This window comes from Chrysemys picta, chromosome 1, assembly GCF_011386835.1.
Source record: "Chrysemys picta bellii isolate R12L10 chromosome 1, ASM1138683v2, whole genome shotgun sequence".
In the NCBI taxonomy this organism is placed as follows: domain Eukaryota; kingdom Metazoa; phylum Chordata; order Testudines; family Emydidae; genus Chrysemys; species Chrysemys picta.
The window spans coordinates 13,080,851-13,097,216 of record NC_088791.1 but is presented as its reverse complement, the minus strand read 5'-3'; the positions used below and the strand labels follow the sequence as shown (position 1 = coordinate 13,097,216).

The window sequence follows — 16,366 nt, the reverse complement described above, 5'->3', positions numbered from 1 at the left end:
CTGTTCTGGTAGCTCAAGAACTTGAAAAATATCATATTGACATTGTGGCGCTAAGCAATATGCAACTTGCTGAAGAGGTCAACTGACTGAGGAGAGTGCTGGGTACACTTGCTTAAGGAAGGGATGCCCATAAAATGAGCCACATGACCCAGGAGTCGGCTTTGCTATCAGAAAGAATCTCATCTTTAGTTTGGACAGTCTGCCCATCGGTATAAATGACAGACTGTTGAAGCTCCGACTATCCCTGAGAGGTGGACGTTACGTTTCACTGATCATAGCTTAACGCATGGACAATGACCAACTCTGATGAGGGTAAGGAGGAATTTTATTCTGAACTAAATGACCCTGATCCAATTCACTCCCCTTGAAGACAAGTTGATTATTTTAGGTGACTTTAATGCTCACGTTGGCCGTGATGATGCTACATCGTGTGGTGTACTTGGCAAACATGGCGTCAGCAAGATGAACAACAATGGCCTACTTCTGCTGACGACATGCGCTGAGCACCCTCTAGTTATTATAAACATTTCTGACTTCCCAACAACTACAAAATGATCTGGACGCATCCTCACTCTTGTCACTGGCATCTGATTGACTACGTGTTGGTCGGATAGCGGGACGTCCGAGATGTGCACATAACTCAGATATTATGCAGAGCTGATTGTTGGACTAACCACCATCTTGTTCAATCACAGCTTTGCCTCTTTGGTTGAAAATGAGTAAAAACCCATCAGTTAAGCGTGTAAATATTGCCTGGCTGAATGATAGGTCAATTGTCAAACAATTTTCAACACAGCTAACTACTGTTTTATCTGCCAAATGGGTATCCCTGTGTGACACAATCTATAACACCATTATGGATTGTGCTGGGTATAGAAAATGCCATCATGCAGAATAGTTCAACAACCATAATTCTGAAATATTGACTCTTCTTGATGCCAATCAGCAAGCCTATTCCACGCTCTTAGCTGATCCACTCTCTGGGTCAAAAAAGCTCAGATATAGGGTAGGTTGCAGAATGCACCAACACAAACTCTACCAGATGCAAAATATGTGGTTTGACTGTAACGCAGACGAACTACAGGCCCTTCCTGATCAACATGATTCCAAAGATTTCTATGATGTAGTTAAAGCTGTGTATGGCCCTACCCCACCTCCCGGCATCACTAACAAGTGCTGATAGTGAATTTCTCATCACAGATCGTTCTGCTGTCCACCAATCGTGGTGTGAATATTTTAGTGAACTACTTAATCATTCACCAGCTGTTTCTGATGAGTCACTGGATAATACGTGTAAACTGTTCACATCTACTGCACTTACAGATCCACCTGCACAGGCCGAGGTGTTGAAGGCTGTTCAAGTAATGAAAAATAATAAATCCCCTGATCCCAATGCCAGTCCAGCTGAGGTTTTCAAACACAGATGAAATCTTCTGATTGACAAGTTCTCTGAATATATTTGACATGTCTGACTTCAAGAAATTATACCACAACAACTGAAAGATGCCAATATCATCACTATTTATAAGCATAAAGCCCCAAACAGCCACTGTGGTAATTACAACGCTATCTCTTTGCTCTCTGTGGCCGGCAAGATTCGTGAATGGATCCTTTTGAACCAACTCCTGACCCAAATCGTTGCTAATGTTGTATCTGAGTCACAGTGCAGCTTTTTGTGCTCAGTGGAACACTGGTGACATAATTTTCATGATTCAACCATTACAGGAAAAATGTCACAAACAGCACCAACCTTTGTACATCATGTTTCTTGGCCTAACTAAGGTATTGAATACAATCAACCATGCTGTCCTCTGGCAAGTGCTCGCTAAATTTGGATGTCCGGGCAAATTTGTTAACATCATTCGACAATTCCATGAAGGCACAGCTGGAAGAGTTAGTGCTGATGGTAAACTAACAGACCCATTTCCAATCTCAAATGGGATGAAGCAGGGATGTGACTTTGCACCTAGCTTTTTTGGTCTATTCTTTGCTGAGATGCTAGAGGAAGCCCTTTGTGGTGCTTCAAATGGCATCTTTATACACTTCCACACTGGTAAGCTCTTTTTTCTTTCCCACCTACATGCGAACACCAAGGTTGTGGAAGCACTGATCCAGGAACTGCTCTTTGCTGCTGACTGTGCCTTGATGAAGAACTATAAGCAGAACTATAAGATCTTACAAACCACTCTGTTGCAACAGCTCCTAACTTTGGCTTCACCATCAGCTGAACAAAAACCAAGCATATGTATCAGCCAGCTCCTCAACAACTTTACCAAGACCTGTCAATAAGCCTGGGAGGTATTGTACTCCAAGCCATCACACAGTTTACTTATCTTGGCAGCATGTTGAACAACGAAGCAAAAATTGACCAGAAAGTGGATGGGCGAATTAAGAAAGCCAGCACTGCATATGGTTGCCTTTATCACCGAATCTGGAAGCAACATAGAATCTGTCAACAGACAAAAATCAAAATTCATAATGCTGTTGTCCTCACAACACTGCTTGACAGCTGCAAAACATGGAACTGTTATCAATGACGCATTACAAAGCTTCACAGCTTCCATTTGTGCCACTTATGTCAATTGCTGGGCATCAAACAACAGGACTGGGTTTCTAACACTGAAGTCCAGGTGAAAGCTAGTTCGGTTCAGCATCGAGTTGATCTGCACCTAATTGAGATGGACTGGCCACATAATTTGAATGCCAGAGACCCATTTATGAAAACAAGTCTTATATTCTGAATTAAAGTCCAGCAATTGTAAGCATGAAGCGCAGATGAAATGTTTAGAAGACACTCTGAAAGAAAATCTGAGCAAAATGAACATTTCCGACTCAATCTTTGAGCAACTGGCAATTGATCAGATTGCATGGTGCCACGCCATATGGGTGGATGTCCACGACTTTGAGAAGCACTGTGTGGAGCATCTGGAAGCATAGCACCAGGCATGGAAACAACATGCAGCTCAATCAACACAATGAGGCAAAGGGTTCTGTGGCCACAGCAGTAAACGTTGTTCTTCCCAAATTGATTTACAGAGTCACTCAAAGACCCATTAGTACAAACTATGCTTGTCATTGTCATCCTCGAAATTGGGGTGACCAACATCAGTTACATCAAAAATGTAAAAAGACAGCTATCACGGCGGGCAGAGAGGGTGCTTCTTCCTAGGACTCTAGGCCTGATTTAGCTAGGTACTTTTTAAGTCAATGAGACTACTCACATGCTTAAACTTGAGTGACTTGGCTGAACTGGAGAGGAACAGCAAAACCAACAAGAATTATGTCAAGTTCAGTCTGTTGCTGTTTGGGCAGTAGAGAAAGGGATTTAAGGGCTTGTCTATGTGGGAAAATTGACAGCAGCACTACAGTGGTACAGTATAATTGTATGGAAGCAGAGTAATTACACCAGAAGTCACTTTTATGCCAGAAAAGAGTGTCCCCACCAGCCTAGTTACAGTGGTATAATTATATAGCTATAGCTCTGATGGTCAATTTTCCCATGAGTGTTCACAAGGAAGGAGAATCCAACAGAGTTGGGGAAGAGTGAAGTAACAGATACTGTTGTCCCTTCAAAGCAACCAACAGGCTCTGTGCCTGGGATGGAGAAAAGGGGAATGGCAATTTTCAGAGGCTTATAGTACTCAGCCAATCTGGATGCATTTTTATGGAAGCAGCAAAAAGAACTTCTCTGATGCCAGGACCAAATTGTCTGCCAAATTTTAAATTTCTGCTCCAAACCCTTAAAGTTTTAGAGCTCTTCAAAATACAGTTAGGAAAATATTTCAACACTGGAAAAAACGACCTGTATTTCCCTAACGTCATTTTCAGTAATGTGTACTGTTACTGCTGAAACTTCCCCAAAAATTCAGCCTGAGGCAATGAACAAGTATAGAAAATGTTAACCGGAAATGGTTAAAGTTTGGCAAAGTTTTGAATAACTGATAAATGCAGAAAGCTTTTAGATTCATTCAAAGCTTATTACAATGAGCAATAGCCGTTCAATAATTTGTAGCCAAAAAGACATATAGGAAAATTATTATTGAGTGGCTACATATACTGCTGGGCAAACCACAATAAACAGGACATAATATAGATGAGATATCAATAATACACACTATATATCATTCGCATACTGTTCTCCATCCACCTAGAGCTACTACATATAATATGCCTACACAAATCCTGCAAGGGAGATTGTAGCTTCCTGCTGATGCACAGCATTCTTCTACACACAACTGTTAAGATAAATATTGCCATCGTGGAGGTCCACTTTTCTAGTAGTTAAAACATGGAATTCGGAATCGGAGCTTCTTTTCCAGGCTTTACCTAGTGTGTCTGGGCAAGTTACTTAATGTTGCCGTCCATCAGTTTTCCCACAGGTAATTATTGTTCCTACTGGTGAAATAACTTGGAAATGTACTTTTCCATTCTTACATGTACTGCTTCCTCTGCACTGACACCTAGATACTATAGAGATTAGTGCATTAGAAATACCAAAAAGCTTGTCTAGAGTCAAGTATTTGCATCAGTATAACTACACTGATATAGTAGACAGTGCAAAATGGGGCTTTTGCTGGTGCAATTCATACTAGTAATTTACTGGGGAAAGTCGCAGCCATTCAGTGCATCTACACTGGGGAACTGTATCAGTGTAGCTACACCAATGAAAAACAATCATAACGCCATAGATTGGGCTTTATATAGATACAACCTCCTCTACATTATCATTGCTACTAGAAGTCTGCTCCATTTCATGGCGACTGATGAATGTCAAGTAGAAGAATGGTCTCTCTTACTGGCAGCCAGTAAGAAATTAGATGTCCTGAAAGTAACAAAATCTGGGAGGTTTAAGGACGTTCAAAGCTATTTATTTAGTAAGGGCTTGTCTACACTTACAACGCTGCAGCTACGCCGGTATAGCGCTTAGTGAAGATTTTACCTATGCCAATAGAAGAGTTTCTCCCGTCGGCGTAGGTCAGGGGTCCCCAACGTGGTGCCCGCGGACGCCATGGCGCCTGCCAGGGCATCCATGTGTGCCCGCCTACTGGCCGCCGGAAAAGCAGCCGCCAAAATGCTGCTGATAAGCGGCAACATCAAGAAGCGCTACCGCCGAAATGTCACCAAATTTCGGCGGCGAAGTCTCTTGACGTTGCCGCTTCACGAATTTTGGCGGCGACCCCTCTTGACGTTGCCGCTTCACGGCAGCATTTCGACGGCTGCTTGTCCGGCGGCCGCCTTAAGGAAAAGGTTGGGGATCACTGGCATAGGTACTCCACCTACCCATCGTCCCTCCCATCGACACAGCACTTTCTACACCGGGGGTTAAATAAGTATAACTACTTCGCTCAGGGGTGAACCAACGTTGCGTTACCAACGTAAGTTTGTAGTGAAGACCAGAGCTAAGAGGAGGTACATCAACAGCAGAGCAATCTTTTCTGGTCCAGTTCACCAAGAGTATATAACATGTGGCCATATTTTTCAAGATCTAATAATTTTAGGATTTCTCACTTCTATTTACCAAGATGTGCCTATCAGGTTGCATTTCCCATGCATTTTTAATACAAGTCATTCACTTCTGCAAAAAAAAAAAATGCAATCTTAAGAACATGGGAATGATCACTTTATATCAAACTAATAAATTCCTGTTCATCTGGTATCCTGGCTCCAGCATGAACATATTTCAAAAGAAGGTAAAAATCCACCCAATAACATATCTGGTCATTGTGTACACTGCTGAACCTGTGAGAAAAGAGTACTGAAAACCAACTCCTTCTACAGATGATCCACTGACAACCTGAAGCAGCTGGCTTAACACCACATTACACTATTTGTTTTAACAACAAATACTCAAAATTGCCCTCATTTATTAAACTGCCACTATGCTGTCTTACCCAGCCTGATCTCACACTCTCCACTGCCTCGGTTTCCCCTTCTGGGCACCTCAAGTACTTGCAAAGGCTTTCACATGTCCAAAAATAACCCTTCTCAGTGTCTGGTTTATTAACAGAGTTCAAAAGGAAAATAAAACTTCCAGCTGGGGCTTTACTTTAGCCAACTTGTTCTCCACACGCCAGCCTCTCTAGCCAGAATTTGCTCCTGTCTTAACGACCTGGCCCTCTGCACGTCTCTCTAGAATCCTATCCCTTCCAGGGTACCACTGTCTTTATCAAGCATCAAACAGTATCTTCACCTCAGTTTCAAACTGGGCCCAGACCCTGCTTCTTGAGAGTCTGCCTTCTCACCTCAAGTTTCATTTTACTCCAGCTAAATAGCCCTTCCTGAGCATCTCTCAATGGTCTTTACTAAGCAGCAACTCTCAAGGCTTCCTGGCATCTTCTCTGTCTCTGGAGATGACCCAAGGCTTCTTCTCCCCTCAGTCTTCTGGCCTTCGGCATCTACCCCCAAGACCTGGGTTAGCCACACAACCCTCCTGTCATGTGGTATTACTCATTCCCTCACCTGGAGAAATGAGTTAAGTTTGTCACAGGTGAGGCTAGGACCCAACATCCCTTAAAAAGACCAGCCACTCTCTGACACACACAACTTACTCTAGCTCACACATCACAGGGTTTGGGCCACATTCTACTCTGTCACACTGGAGTAAACCCACAATAACTCTACTGATACCAATTAAGTCACTCCTGATTTATTTATTTTTTTTAACAGTGTAACAGAAAAATTAAAGCCATTTAAGGTTTAAGTTACGACATAGAAAAAAGCACTCTGCCCATGCACAGTACATTTAAACTGAAATCCCTTGCTGAATGGGAAAAGTACCCAGCTATAGCAGGCCACGATGTACACATGTGCAGAGCTAACATAGCTGGGCCGCAGAAAATTTAGTTAGGGGGCACAGCAAATGAAGCAGCGCATCATAGGCACCCATATCTCATTCACTGTGTATTTTATTCCTATGGACTTCCAGGTGAGGTGAACATTATTTTTCACATATAATATAAAACCACACACTTTTTTCCACAATCTCAGAAGCATGTGGCATCTTGACACACTGTCGTTTTTCTATATTTCTGTTAATTTCATTGTCATAATGGCCCAATATTTTTTTTAAACTTTTAAATTTACATGGAGGGCTTATGTTTTCCAGGGGTGGTATTTGTAGCTATTTTTGAATTCTATATAAACATATATATCAGGGGTAGGCAATCTGCGGCAAGCGAGCTGATTTTCAGTGGCACTCACACTGCCCGGGTCCTGGCCACCAGTCTGGGGGGGGTCTCTGCATTTTAATTTAATTTTAAATGAAGCTTCTTAAACATTTTAAAAACCTTATTTACTTTACATACAACAATAGTTTAGTTATATATTATAGACTTATAGAAAGAGACCTTCTAAAAACGTTAAAATGTATTACTGGCACGCGAAACCTTAAATTAGAGTGAATAAATGAAGACTCGGCACACCACTTCTGAAAGGTTGCCAACCCCTGACCTATATAAACGGTTTGGGGGCGCTCTCTCTTTGTATATACACACAGTACTGCTTCAAACAGCACTACCTTATAGCCAACTAGGGAACCTTTAGTGAGCACCAACAGGGTCTACATGGATGAATTAACATGCAACACGTTAGCGTGCTTTAGAAATCACACTCTCCCAATCCACATTACTGCTTCTTGTAGATGAGCCCTTAGATACAAACTAGGGAGCAGGGACATCACCTATATAAACAAATAGCAGTGGGAAAAGGGTGACTTCAAGATGACTGAGTAACTGTTTTCAGTATTCTTCCAGTGTTTATCGGATAAACACCAATTTTTATTTTATTTACTGTATTTTTGTATTGAGGGTGTTTTATCACTTAAAACCTAGAATAAGAAGCCCTATTTATATGAAAAGGGTTTTTTTTTTTTTTTAATAGGGTTCTCAAAATTTTTCACAGTATGGAGCACATGATGTCTGCAGCCTCTATGCCATCTTTGATTCAGGCCTCTCTTTCCGTCCTCATGTTTAGGTTTTGTCTAAATCTTGCCAATTCTTTCTGCATAACATCTTTAAGATACAGCCTTACTTATCCATCAAACTCTTATACAAAGTCCTATCTTGTATCTTGATTACTGCAACACCTCTCTCTAGCCTTGACAAATGGAATCTTTCCTCGCTTGTATCCATTCAGAATGCTTCTGCAATGATCATTTCCCTAGCCCATTGCTCTCTCCGTGTCACCCCTCTCTCTGAAACTCTCCACTGGCCCCCCCTTTTCTATTATCACAAAAATAAGCTGCTTGTCTTTGCTTCAAGGCCCTTTACAGTCAATCTCCACCCTATCATCTCATTCACTATTGAGCTTTTTGCTTTTTTTTTTTTGGAGCTATACCTATCTCATAGAACTGGAAGTGACCCCGAAAGGTCATCGAGTCCAGCCCCCTGCCTTTACTAGCAGGACCAAGTACTGATTTTTGCCCCAGACCCCATAAGTGACCCCCTCAAAGACTGAACTCACAACCCTGGATTTAGCAGGCCAATGCTCAAACCACTGAGCTATCCCTCCCCCCGTTGAAGCTTGCCTCCAATCAGCACATGATGCCAGCCTCCATCACCTATATGTTACATTTTCAAGCAAGCACCTTCATGCTTTCGCCCATGTTGCCCCTTATACTTGGGAGACACTCCCCATAAACAATTGCAAAGCTACCTTCAAATCCTTCCTCAAAACTCTCCATTGCTATAATACCTACAAAAGCTCTGATAACAGACTTACTGCCTATCACCACTGTTGTCTCAGTATTTCCATGTATTCCCCCATCTGTCATCTCTTATTTTATGCTTAGATTGTAAGCTCCTTGTTGCAGGGACCATCTCTTAATTTTGTGTGTGTAAAAGGCCTAGCACAAGGGGGCCCTGGTCCATGACAAGATCTCCCAGGCACTATGGTAATACACATAATCATAACAATCATCTTAAAATTGCCACAGAGATTGCCTTGTGAATCATCTTGTCAGAAACCAGGGTCTGCAGCTGAGGCAGGGCCTGCTAGCTGACCTGCAGCTGAACGCCCTGAACAATCCGACTCCTGATTTGCTGAGAGGCATCACAAGTGTTCTCTTAAGCTCAGCAGCAGTAGGCTAGTGGCTGCCCAGTGCTTACACGCACAGCTGCAATCACTCCTGTCCCTGTGTCCTGCTCCAGTCCACTCCAGCCCTGCTTCTTCCTTACTTGGTTCCTGACTCCGGCTCGGACTCTTGATTCTGTTCCTGGCCTCTGACTTCTATTCTGACTGCTGGGCCTGATCACCACTGCTCCAACCAATAGACCTGACCACCCATGCACCCCAGTTCATAATACACCTCCCCTCCCATTTGAAACCACAGTATCTACAACTACAGCTATTGCATACCTCGAAAAGTAACATTAGGAAAGTATTGAGTGTATCTATCAATGTCTTTTAATGTGATATAGCAAATGGAAGCAAGGAAGATAATCTACCACAGTTAGAAAAGCCATCATTTTGCTTGTTAACTGAGAAAATGTGGACCCTATTATGCCATTTTTACAGCTGTTATTCAGAGTAGAACCACAATATGCAGTTTATTGTGTCTCAATTACTGAAGATCAAATCTGTTCTGTTTACAAGTGCAAAGATTCCACCCCTCCAAATAAACACAACTGCCAAATCAAACTGATCCGAAGGTCAAACTGGTTAGTTTCTGGCTAACACATCAACAACAGAGTCTCTACAACTGGAACTTAGTTAACAATACTGTTGATTATGCAAGAACCACAAAAAAAATCTAGTTCATTCTTCCAGAGTAGGTAGTGACAAGCAAACCCAAGTCTAAATACACTTAGGGAGGAGATCTGTTGAGTAATAGGATGTGCTTTTATAGATTCATAGATTCTAGGACTGGAAGGGACCTCGAGAGGTCATCGAGTCCAGTCCCCTGCCCGCATGGCAGGACCAAATACTGTCTTTTGACAATCACATTTGAGATTAAAAAAATCAGTGTGAGGTTGAGAATATAAGGCCTGGTCCATACTAACCCCCCACTTCGGACTAAGGTACGCAAATTCAGCTACGTTAATAACGTAGCTGAATTCCAAGTACCTTAGTCTGAACTTACCGCGGGTCCAGATGCGGCAAGGAGGCTCCCCCGTCGATGCCGCGTACTCCTCTCGCCGAGCTGGAGTACCGGCGTCGACGGCGAGCACTTCCGGGATCGATCCCAGAACATCGATTGCCTGCCGCCAGACCCGGAGGTAAGTGTAGACGTACCCTCAGAGACATTATACCACAGATGTAATGTCTAACTCCTCATGCAACAGCATATGCCTCCATAACCAAGAGATTATGCTCCCTTCCCCTCCATCCATTCGTCAAGAAAATATGCCCTTTTCCCAATTCACAGTAAATGCTTCAGACCCCTCATGCATCCTAAATAAGAAGGTAAATTACAGTGCCCCCAACTCCCAATCACATACATATATATCCCCCCTATGGCCTCACAAATCTCACAATACCTGTGGAAAACACAGGCTAAGCCCTGGAAGGTAATTCTGTTTTCAAACTCTTAGTGCTTCTCAAACTTCTCAGAACTCTCTCAGTGGCAACTCTAGTCCATCTGAGAGGAGATCATTGTCCCCCAATAATACAGCTTTCCCACCCCAAGTTCACATTGATCAGACAAATGACAACAGGTCCAACCCAACTTCTGTGGGTAACCCAGTCCTCTTTTTTATTCCACAATCTGATGCTCCCTAGTCTCCTAGATTCTACCCTATCATAAATATTTATACAGGAGCATTCATCTTAGCATTTAGATGTGAAATTTACAGGTATAACAGCTGCACTCGTAAAGTCCCTGCATTGGTGGTACATATGGGTTACACTGGCACTAATCCTCTCCCCCCACCCCCAAAAAAATCTAGACTCACACTTCCTCTCATGAGTACTGATAGACTCAGTCCAGCCACTGCAGGTAGCCAAAAAACACGTAGTTCTCAGGCTCCCCTGCAACCAAAAGTTCTCAGATTCAAAAAACTCAGAGCATGACAATAGCCACACTCCCCACATCCTCCTGGACTTACAGCAAGGTCGGTATTCCCGGCCTCTCAGGCCCCTGATCTCAATGGACCCTGGACTCAAAGAAACAGTGGTAATCCCCTCCCCTCAAATTCCATTAGTATTTTTGTCAGCCCCCAAGTAACCATGAATCTTTACCCAGCATCTCCAGACTCAGCTACAGCTGTGCCACCCAGAACTCTCAGTGGCATCTCTAGCCCCCAGAATCTCCATATATCCACTGAGCTTACCCTATGGTGACACCTCAGCCCTGCAGTTCCCATGGCTCCCAACCTCTCTGCACTCACAGAGCCCCTGCAGTTGCAGTAGCAACCCCCCCCCCCGCACATTCAGAGTGAGCAGTGACAACTCTACCCCCACCATGCTGATGGCTCCCCAGTCCCCTAGACTCACAGAACAGACAGTGGCAGCCCTAGCCCCCCACTGACTCTGCATTCAGAGCTCAGCAGGGTGGAATTCCCCCCCTCCCCAACCGCACTGTGCCCCCAGCACTCAGCTGGCAGTGGCAACCCCAGACCGCCCCATCCCTCCCCCCACTCACAGAGTGGGCAGCTGCAGCCCCATCCCCACAGCTCCCCCACAACCACTACACTCACAGGGCAGGCAGTAGCAGCCTTGGACCACCAGCACCCCATCCATCTTCTCCCCTGCATTCGCTGATCTTACAGTACTAGACACCCCGCCCCCCTTCTCTATGGTTCCTACCCACGCACACTACCTCCCTCCCTCCACCTCCAGGGCTCCCATCCCCGGACACTGACAGACCGGGCAGTAGCCCCCCATCTCCATGGCTCCCATCCCCCTCCGCACTGACAGACCGGGCAGTGCCCCCCCCCCATCTCTATGGCTCCCATCCCCCTCCGCACTGACGGAGCAGGCAATGCCCGCCCCCCATCTCCATGGCCCCCATGTCCCTCCGCACTGACAGAGCGGGCAGTGCCCCCCATCCCCCTCCGCACTGACAGACCGGGCAGTGCCCCCCCCATCTCTATGGCCCCCACCCCCCTCCGCACTGACAGACCGGGCAGTGCCCCCCCATCTCTATGGCTCCCATCCCCCTCCGCACTGACAGAGCGGGCAGTGCCCCCCATCCTCCTCCGCACTGACAGACCGGGCAGTGCCCCCCCCATCTCTATGGCCCCCACCCCCCTCCGCACTGACAGACCGGGCAGTGCCCCCCCCATCTCTATGGCTCCCATCCCCCTCCGCACTGACAGAGCGGGCAGTGCCCCCCATCCTCCTCCGCACTGACAGACCGGGCAGTGCCCCCCCCATCTCTATGGCTCCCATCCCCCTCCGCACTGACAGACCGGGCAGTGCCCCCCCCATCTCTATGGCCCCCATCCCCCTCCGCACTGACAGACCGGGCAGTGCCCCCCCCATCTCTATGGCTCCCATCCCCCTCCGCACTGACAGAGCGGGCAGTGCCCCCCCCATCTCTATGGCTCCCATCCCCCTCCGCACTGACAGAGCGGGGAGTGCCCCCCATCCCCCTCCGCACTGACAGAGCGGGGAGTGCCCCCCATCCCCCTCCGCACTGACAGAGCGGGGAGTGCCCCCCATCCCCCTCCGCACTGACAGAGCGGGGAGTGCCCCCCATCCCCCTCCGCACTGACAGAGCGGGGAGTGCCCCCCATCCCCCTCCGCACTGACAGAGCGGGGAGTGCCCCCCTCCCCCCATTTCCACGGCTCCCACCCCCGCGCAGTGACACGGCGGGCAGTGGCGGCCCCGGCCCCGGCACTCACAGAGCTCGCAGTAGCGGTGGCAGCCCCGGCCCAGCCCCTGCAGGTAGCGCTGCAGCACGTCGGTGAGGAGGTCGCAGGCCGAGATTTGCACCGAGTCCCAGCCCAGCGCCTGGCAGATCTGAGCCACCGACACCCGCAGCAGACACCGCGAGTAGCTCTCGCACATCCCGGCCGGCTCAGCGCGGCCTGGGCCCGGAGCCCGCCATGGCCCGGGGGAGGGGGGGAGGCTCACGCGCAGGCCATGGAGCCCGCCGCCGCCAACGCCGCCATCTTGGGGTCGCGCCGAGTCCCAGCCGGCCGAGACCAGACCGCGCCGCTCCACCGCCGAGCGCATCGATGGGGCGGGCGATCTATCGATTGCTCTGGCCTCCAGCGGGGCCTACCGGGCCTGGCTCTGGAGGAGAGAGGCGCTGGTGGGAAGAGACAGAACTATAGAGAGGGGGACTGGGGAGGGCAGCAATGGGGAGGAGGAAGGGATGGGGAAAGGGGTAAAGAAAAATGGGGTCAAGTGAAAGGTTTAGAAACATGGGGGGAGGGGAATTCACAGCCTGGGATTAAACTGGGGAAATACCAGTAAATACCTTTATTTGGGAATGATCAGACAGTGGGGTACGGGGGAGAGACATGGGGAGCTGCAGCCCTGGTAGAAGCGTCCCCTGGAAAAGACAATGGATAGCGAAGTTTGCACGAGTTTGTCCAAATAAATTTGTTAGTCTCTAAGGTGCCACAAGTACTCCTCGTTCAACGGGCTAGTGCAACTGGAGGATGTCAGTGCAACGTTAGCATGGTGCGAGGAGCTGTAGCACCAACCCCAAGCGTTAAACGAAGTCTTCAGTCAGGTCCTCAGAATCATGGCCTTTTAAAAAAGAAGGCATTTGGGGGTTGTTTATATTTGCCTTATGGATTGGAGGCCTGTAGGGCGCACGCCAGCTTTTTTCTGCAACTGTGAGAGCTACCAATTTTATTTTTCTGAAGTGAGCACAGATTTTCAGGTACTCAGTTGACATCAGGAGCTGGTGGGTTAAGAAAAGCAGGAAGTATCATGGGACTTGTAATAATCACTAAAGTCGTCAGTGCTGAAGGACTGCCTTAAGAAGTGGGCAGTAGCCCACGAAAGCTTATGCTCTAATAAATTTGTTAGTCTTTAAGGTGCCACAAGTACTCCTGTTCTTTTTGCGGATACAGACTAACACGGCTGCTACTCTGAAACTTGCTACATACAGTTTCAGTGCAACTGCACCCAAGATAGTGTATTCAGTTCCAGCGGCACCACATCACCATAATTGTTTTAGCAAACTGGAGAGAGTTCAGAGAAGAGTAACAAATATAATTAGGGCTTCTGTTTTCTTCAGTTCAATTTATTTAATTTGGGGAAGGTTATTTTTAGCAATTTTTGCATTTTATGTAGGTATCCGATCAATGTGTACTGTATATATTACTCATTACTGAAGTTTATACTGTAATGTGTAATCTTTGTAATGTTTCCTAATGTGCTTTAACATAGTACTGTTTCAAACAGCATTATATTAAAGCATGCCATTAGGGTCTAGATGGACCAATTAGTGTGCTTCAGATATCATATCCTTATACTCGGCCTTACAAGTCTGGGTAGATTAAATCTTAGGTACAAGTAACCATTCCCAGTGTTTTCTTGGTATTTATTGGATAAACACTGATTTTATATTTTTGTATTGGCATGATGTTTTATTGGTGTTTATTGGTTAAAACCTAAAATCAGAAGCAGTAAATATAATCAAGGGGCTTCATTGAGAGGAAAGAGTAAAACAATTCTATATGAAAAGAATGGCTTAATCTTGAATAGGAGAGGTGAAAGGGACACCTAGGGTGACCAGACAGCAAATGTGAAAAATCGGGACGGGGGCGGGGGGTAATAGGAGCTTATATAAGAAAAAGACCCAAAAATCAGGACTGTCCCTATAAAATCAGGACATCTGGTCACCCTAGGGACACCTAGGGAATCATTTGCAGGTAGAGTTGTCTGGAAAATGAGCAATTCCCATGTTTTCAGCAAAAAACAAACATGAAATACTTTGAGTTGGAAATGCTGTTGTGGTGTCTGATGGGAGTTGTGGTTCAGCGACTTTATAATCCCATTCTCTATAGGGTGGGCTCCCTTATCAGACCACATCTCCCATGATGCACCATGGTCTCATCTCTTGGAAAGAAGAGGCAGTGTGCATCCTGGGAGATGTTCAGCTGGAGAGCCTGACCTACAGAGAAAGGGACCACGGGGAATCTGAATTACAATTCCCGTGTGGCAGTCTGGAGGCTTTTCAGAATCAAAATACTTTTTTAATTTTTATTAATTTAAAAAAAAAAACCTGAAATTTTCTATGGAAAGCAGATGCATTTTGCAAAGAAAAGAAAAAAACAGTTTTTATCAAAACTCCAGTTTTTCATGAAAATAAGATTTGACAACTTTTTTCACCCATCCTAATTCTGCACTCAGTGGGGTTCTATGAGAGAATAGAGGCCTGGTCCTGAGAAACTAGTTACAGGATTGGGGTCTATATAATTCCTCTCAGCCCTTGGTTTCAATAACCTTCAAATATTTATGGACTGTTATTGTGTCCCTTCCCTCCTTCCTTTACATTTTTCCTTTCAGATGAAGCCCTCTGATCATTTTTGTTACTATTCTTTGAACGCTCCCCAGTTTGTCAATATTATTGTGGTGATGCAATTTCTGGAATGGAATGCAACATCCCAGCTACAGTTGCACCAAAGCCATTCATACCGAGGATACTCGGTGCTCCGTAACTGAATACATAGCTTAAAATTGCATTAGCCTTTTTTGCAGCAAACCCCTGTGCTCACATTTTGTAGGATTGGGGCCTTAAAGTGGTACATAGGAGTTATGGGCCAAAATTGAGACAAAGAAATTTAGATTAAATATTGGGAAGAACCTCTTGAGAGTGAGATGTACTAGGCTGGGACTCATCTCTCAAGGAAGTGGTAGGAGCCCCATTCGGTGTTGAAATCTGGGAAGGGTTTTGTAGGAAGACCCTTTTTCTCCCCCTTCTTCTATAATCTCTCTGTATGTTTCTGCCATATACACACACCTTCTGACAGGTCTCCTGAGGTGATGAGATGGGCTTGTCCTAGTGTCGTCTCTATCTTGCTTTTTTATTCTTCTACTCTTATAAAGGATACTTTCTAAATTTAGTTCCTCTTCCTTTTGTTTCTCTCTTCCATAGTACAGGAGCAGCAATCTGTGCAGAGGGAGATCCCCATCCACCCTGCTTTCCTGCCTGCGCTCTTGTCCAACCCAGGAAGTGACCTTTCCTCCAAAACATCAAACCCAGGAAGCAACCACTCCCTTTGTCCTGAAAGGAAAATGGGACATCCATAGATCCTTACCTCAGGCAAGAACTCATGAAGTTCCTTGCAGTTCAAAACCCTCCCTTTTCTGTGCATGTTGCTAATCTCCATCCACGGAAGGGGGAGACCCGTAAATTATGTATAGAGAGAACATAATTACCCAAGTTGGAATTTGGCCAGGACGCTAGGTTTAAACACTTCTGACAAGAAGTGGTATCAGATCTTTAAATAGTGGAAGTACGCT

General features: G+C 45.7%; 1 protein-coding gene across 2 annotated transcripts in view; it reads right to left on the bottom strand.

The window, feature by feature from the left end:
- TAF3 (TATA-box binding protein associated factor 3) overlaps positions 1-13,093 on the bottom strand; it is a 148,805-nt gene extending 135,712 nt beyond the window's left edge. Inside the window, exon 1 of one of the 2 annotated variants that reach the window (XM_005291915.5) lies at positions 12,784-13,093. In XM_005291915.5, coding sequence (XP_005291972.1) covers positions 12,784-12,949 — 166 coding nt within the window. In that variant the 5' untranslated portion in view covers positions 12,950-13,093. The remainder of the gene's footprint in view (positions 1-12,783) is intronic. The other variant, XM_042859469.2, reaches the window with a different exon arrangement.
- Between the last annotated feature and the right edge of the window lie 3,273 nt (positions 13,094-16,366).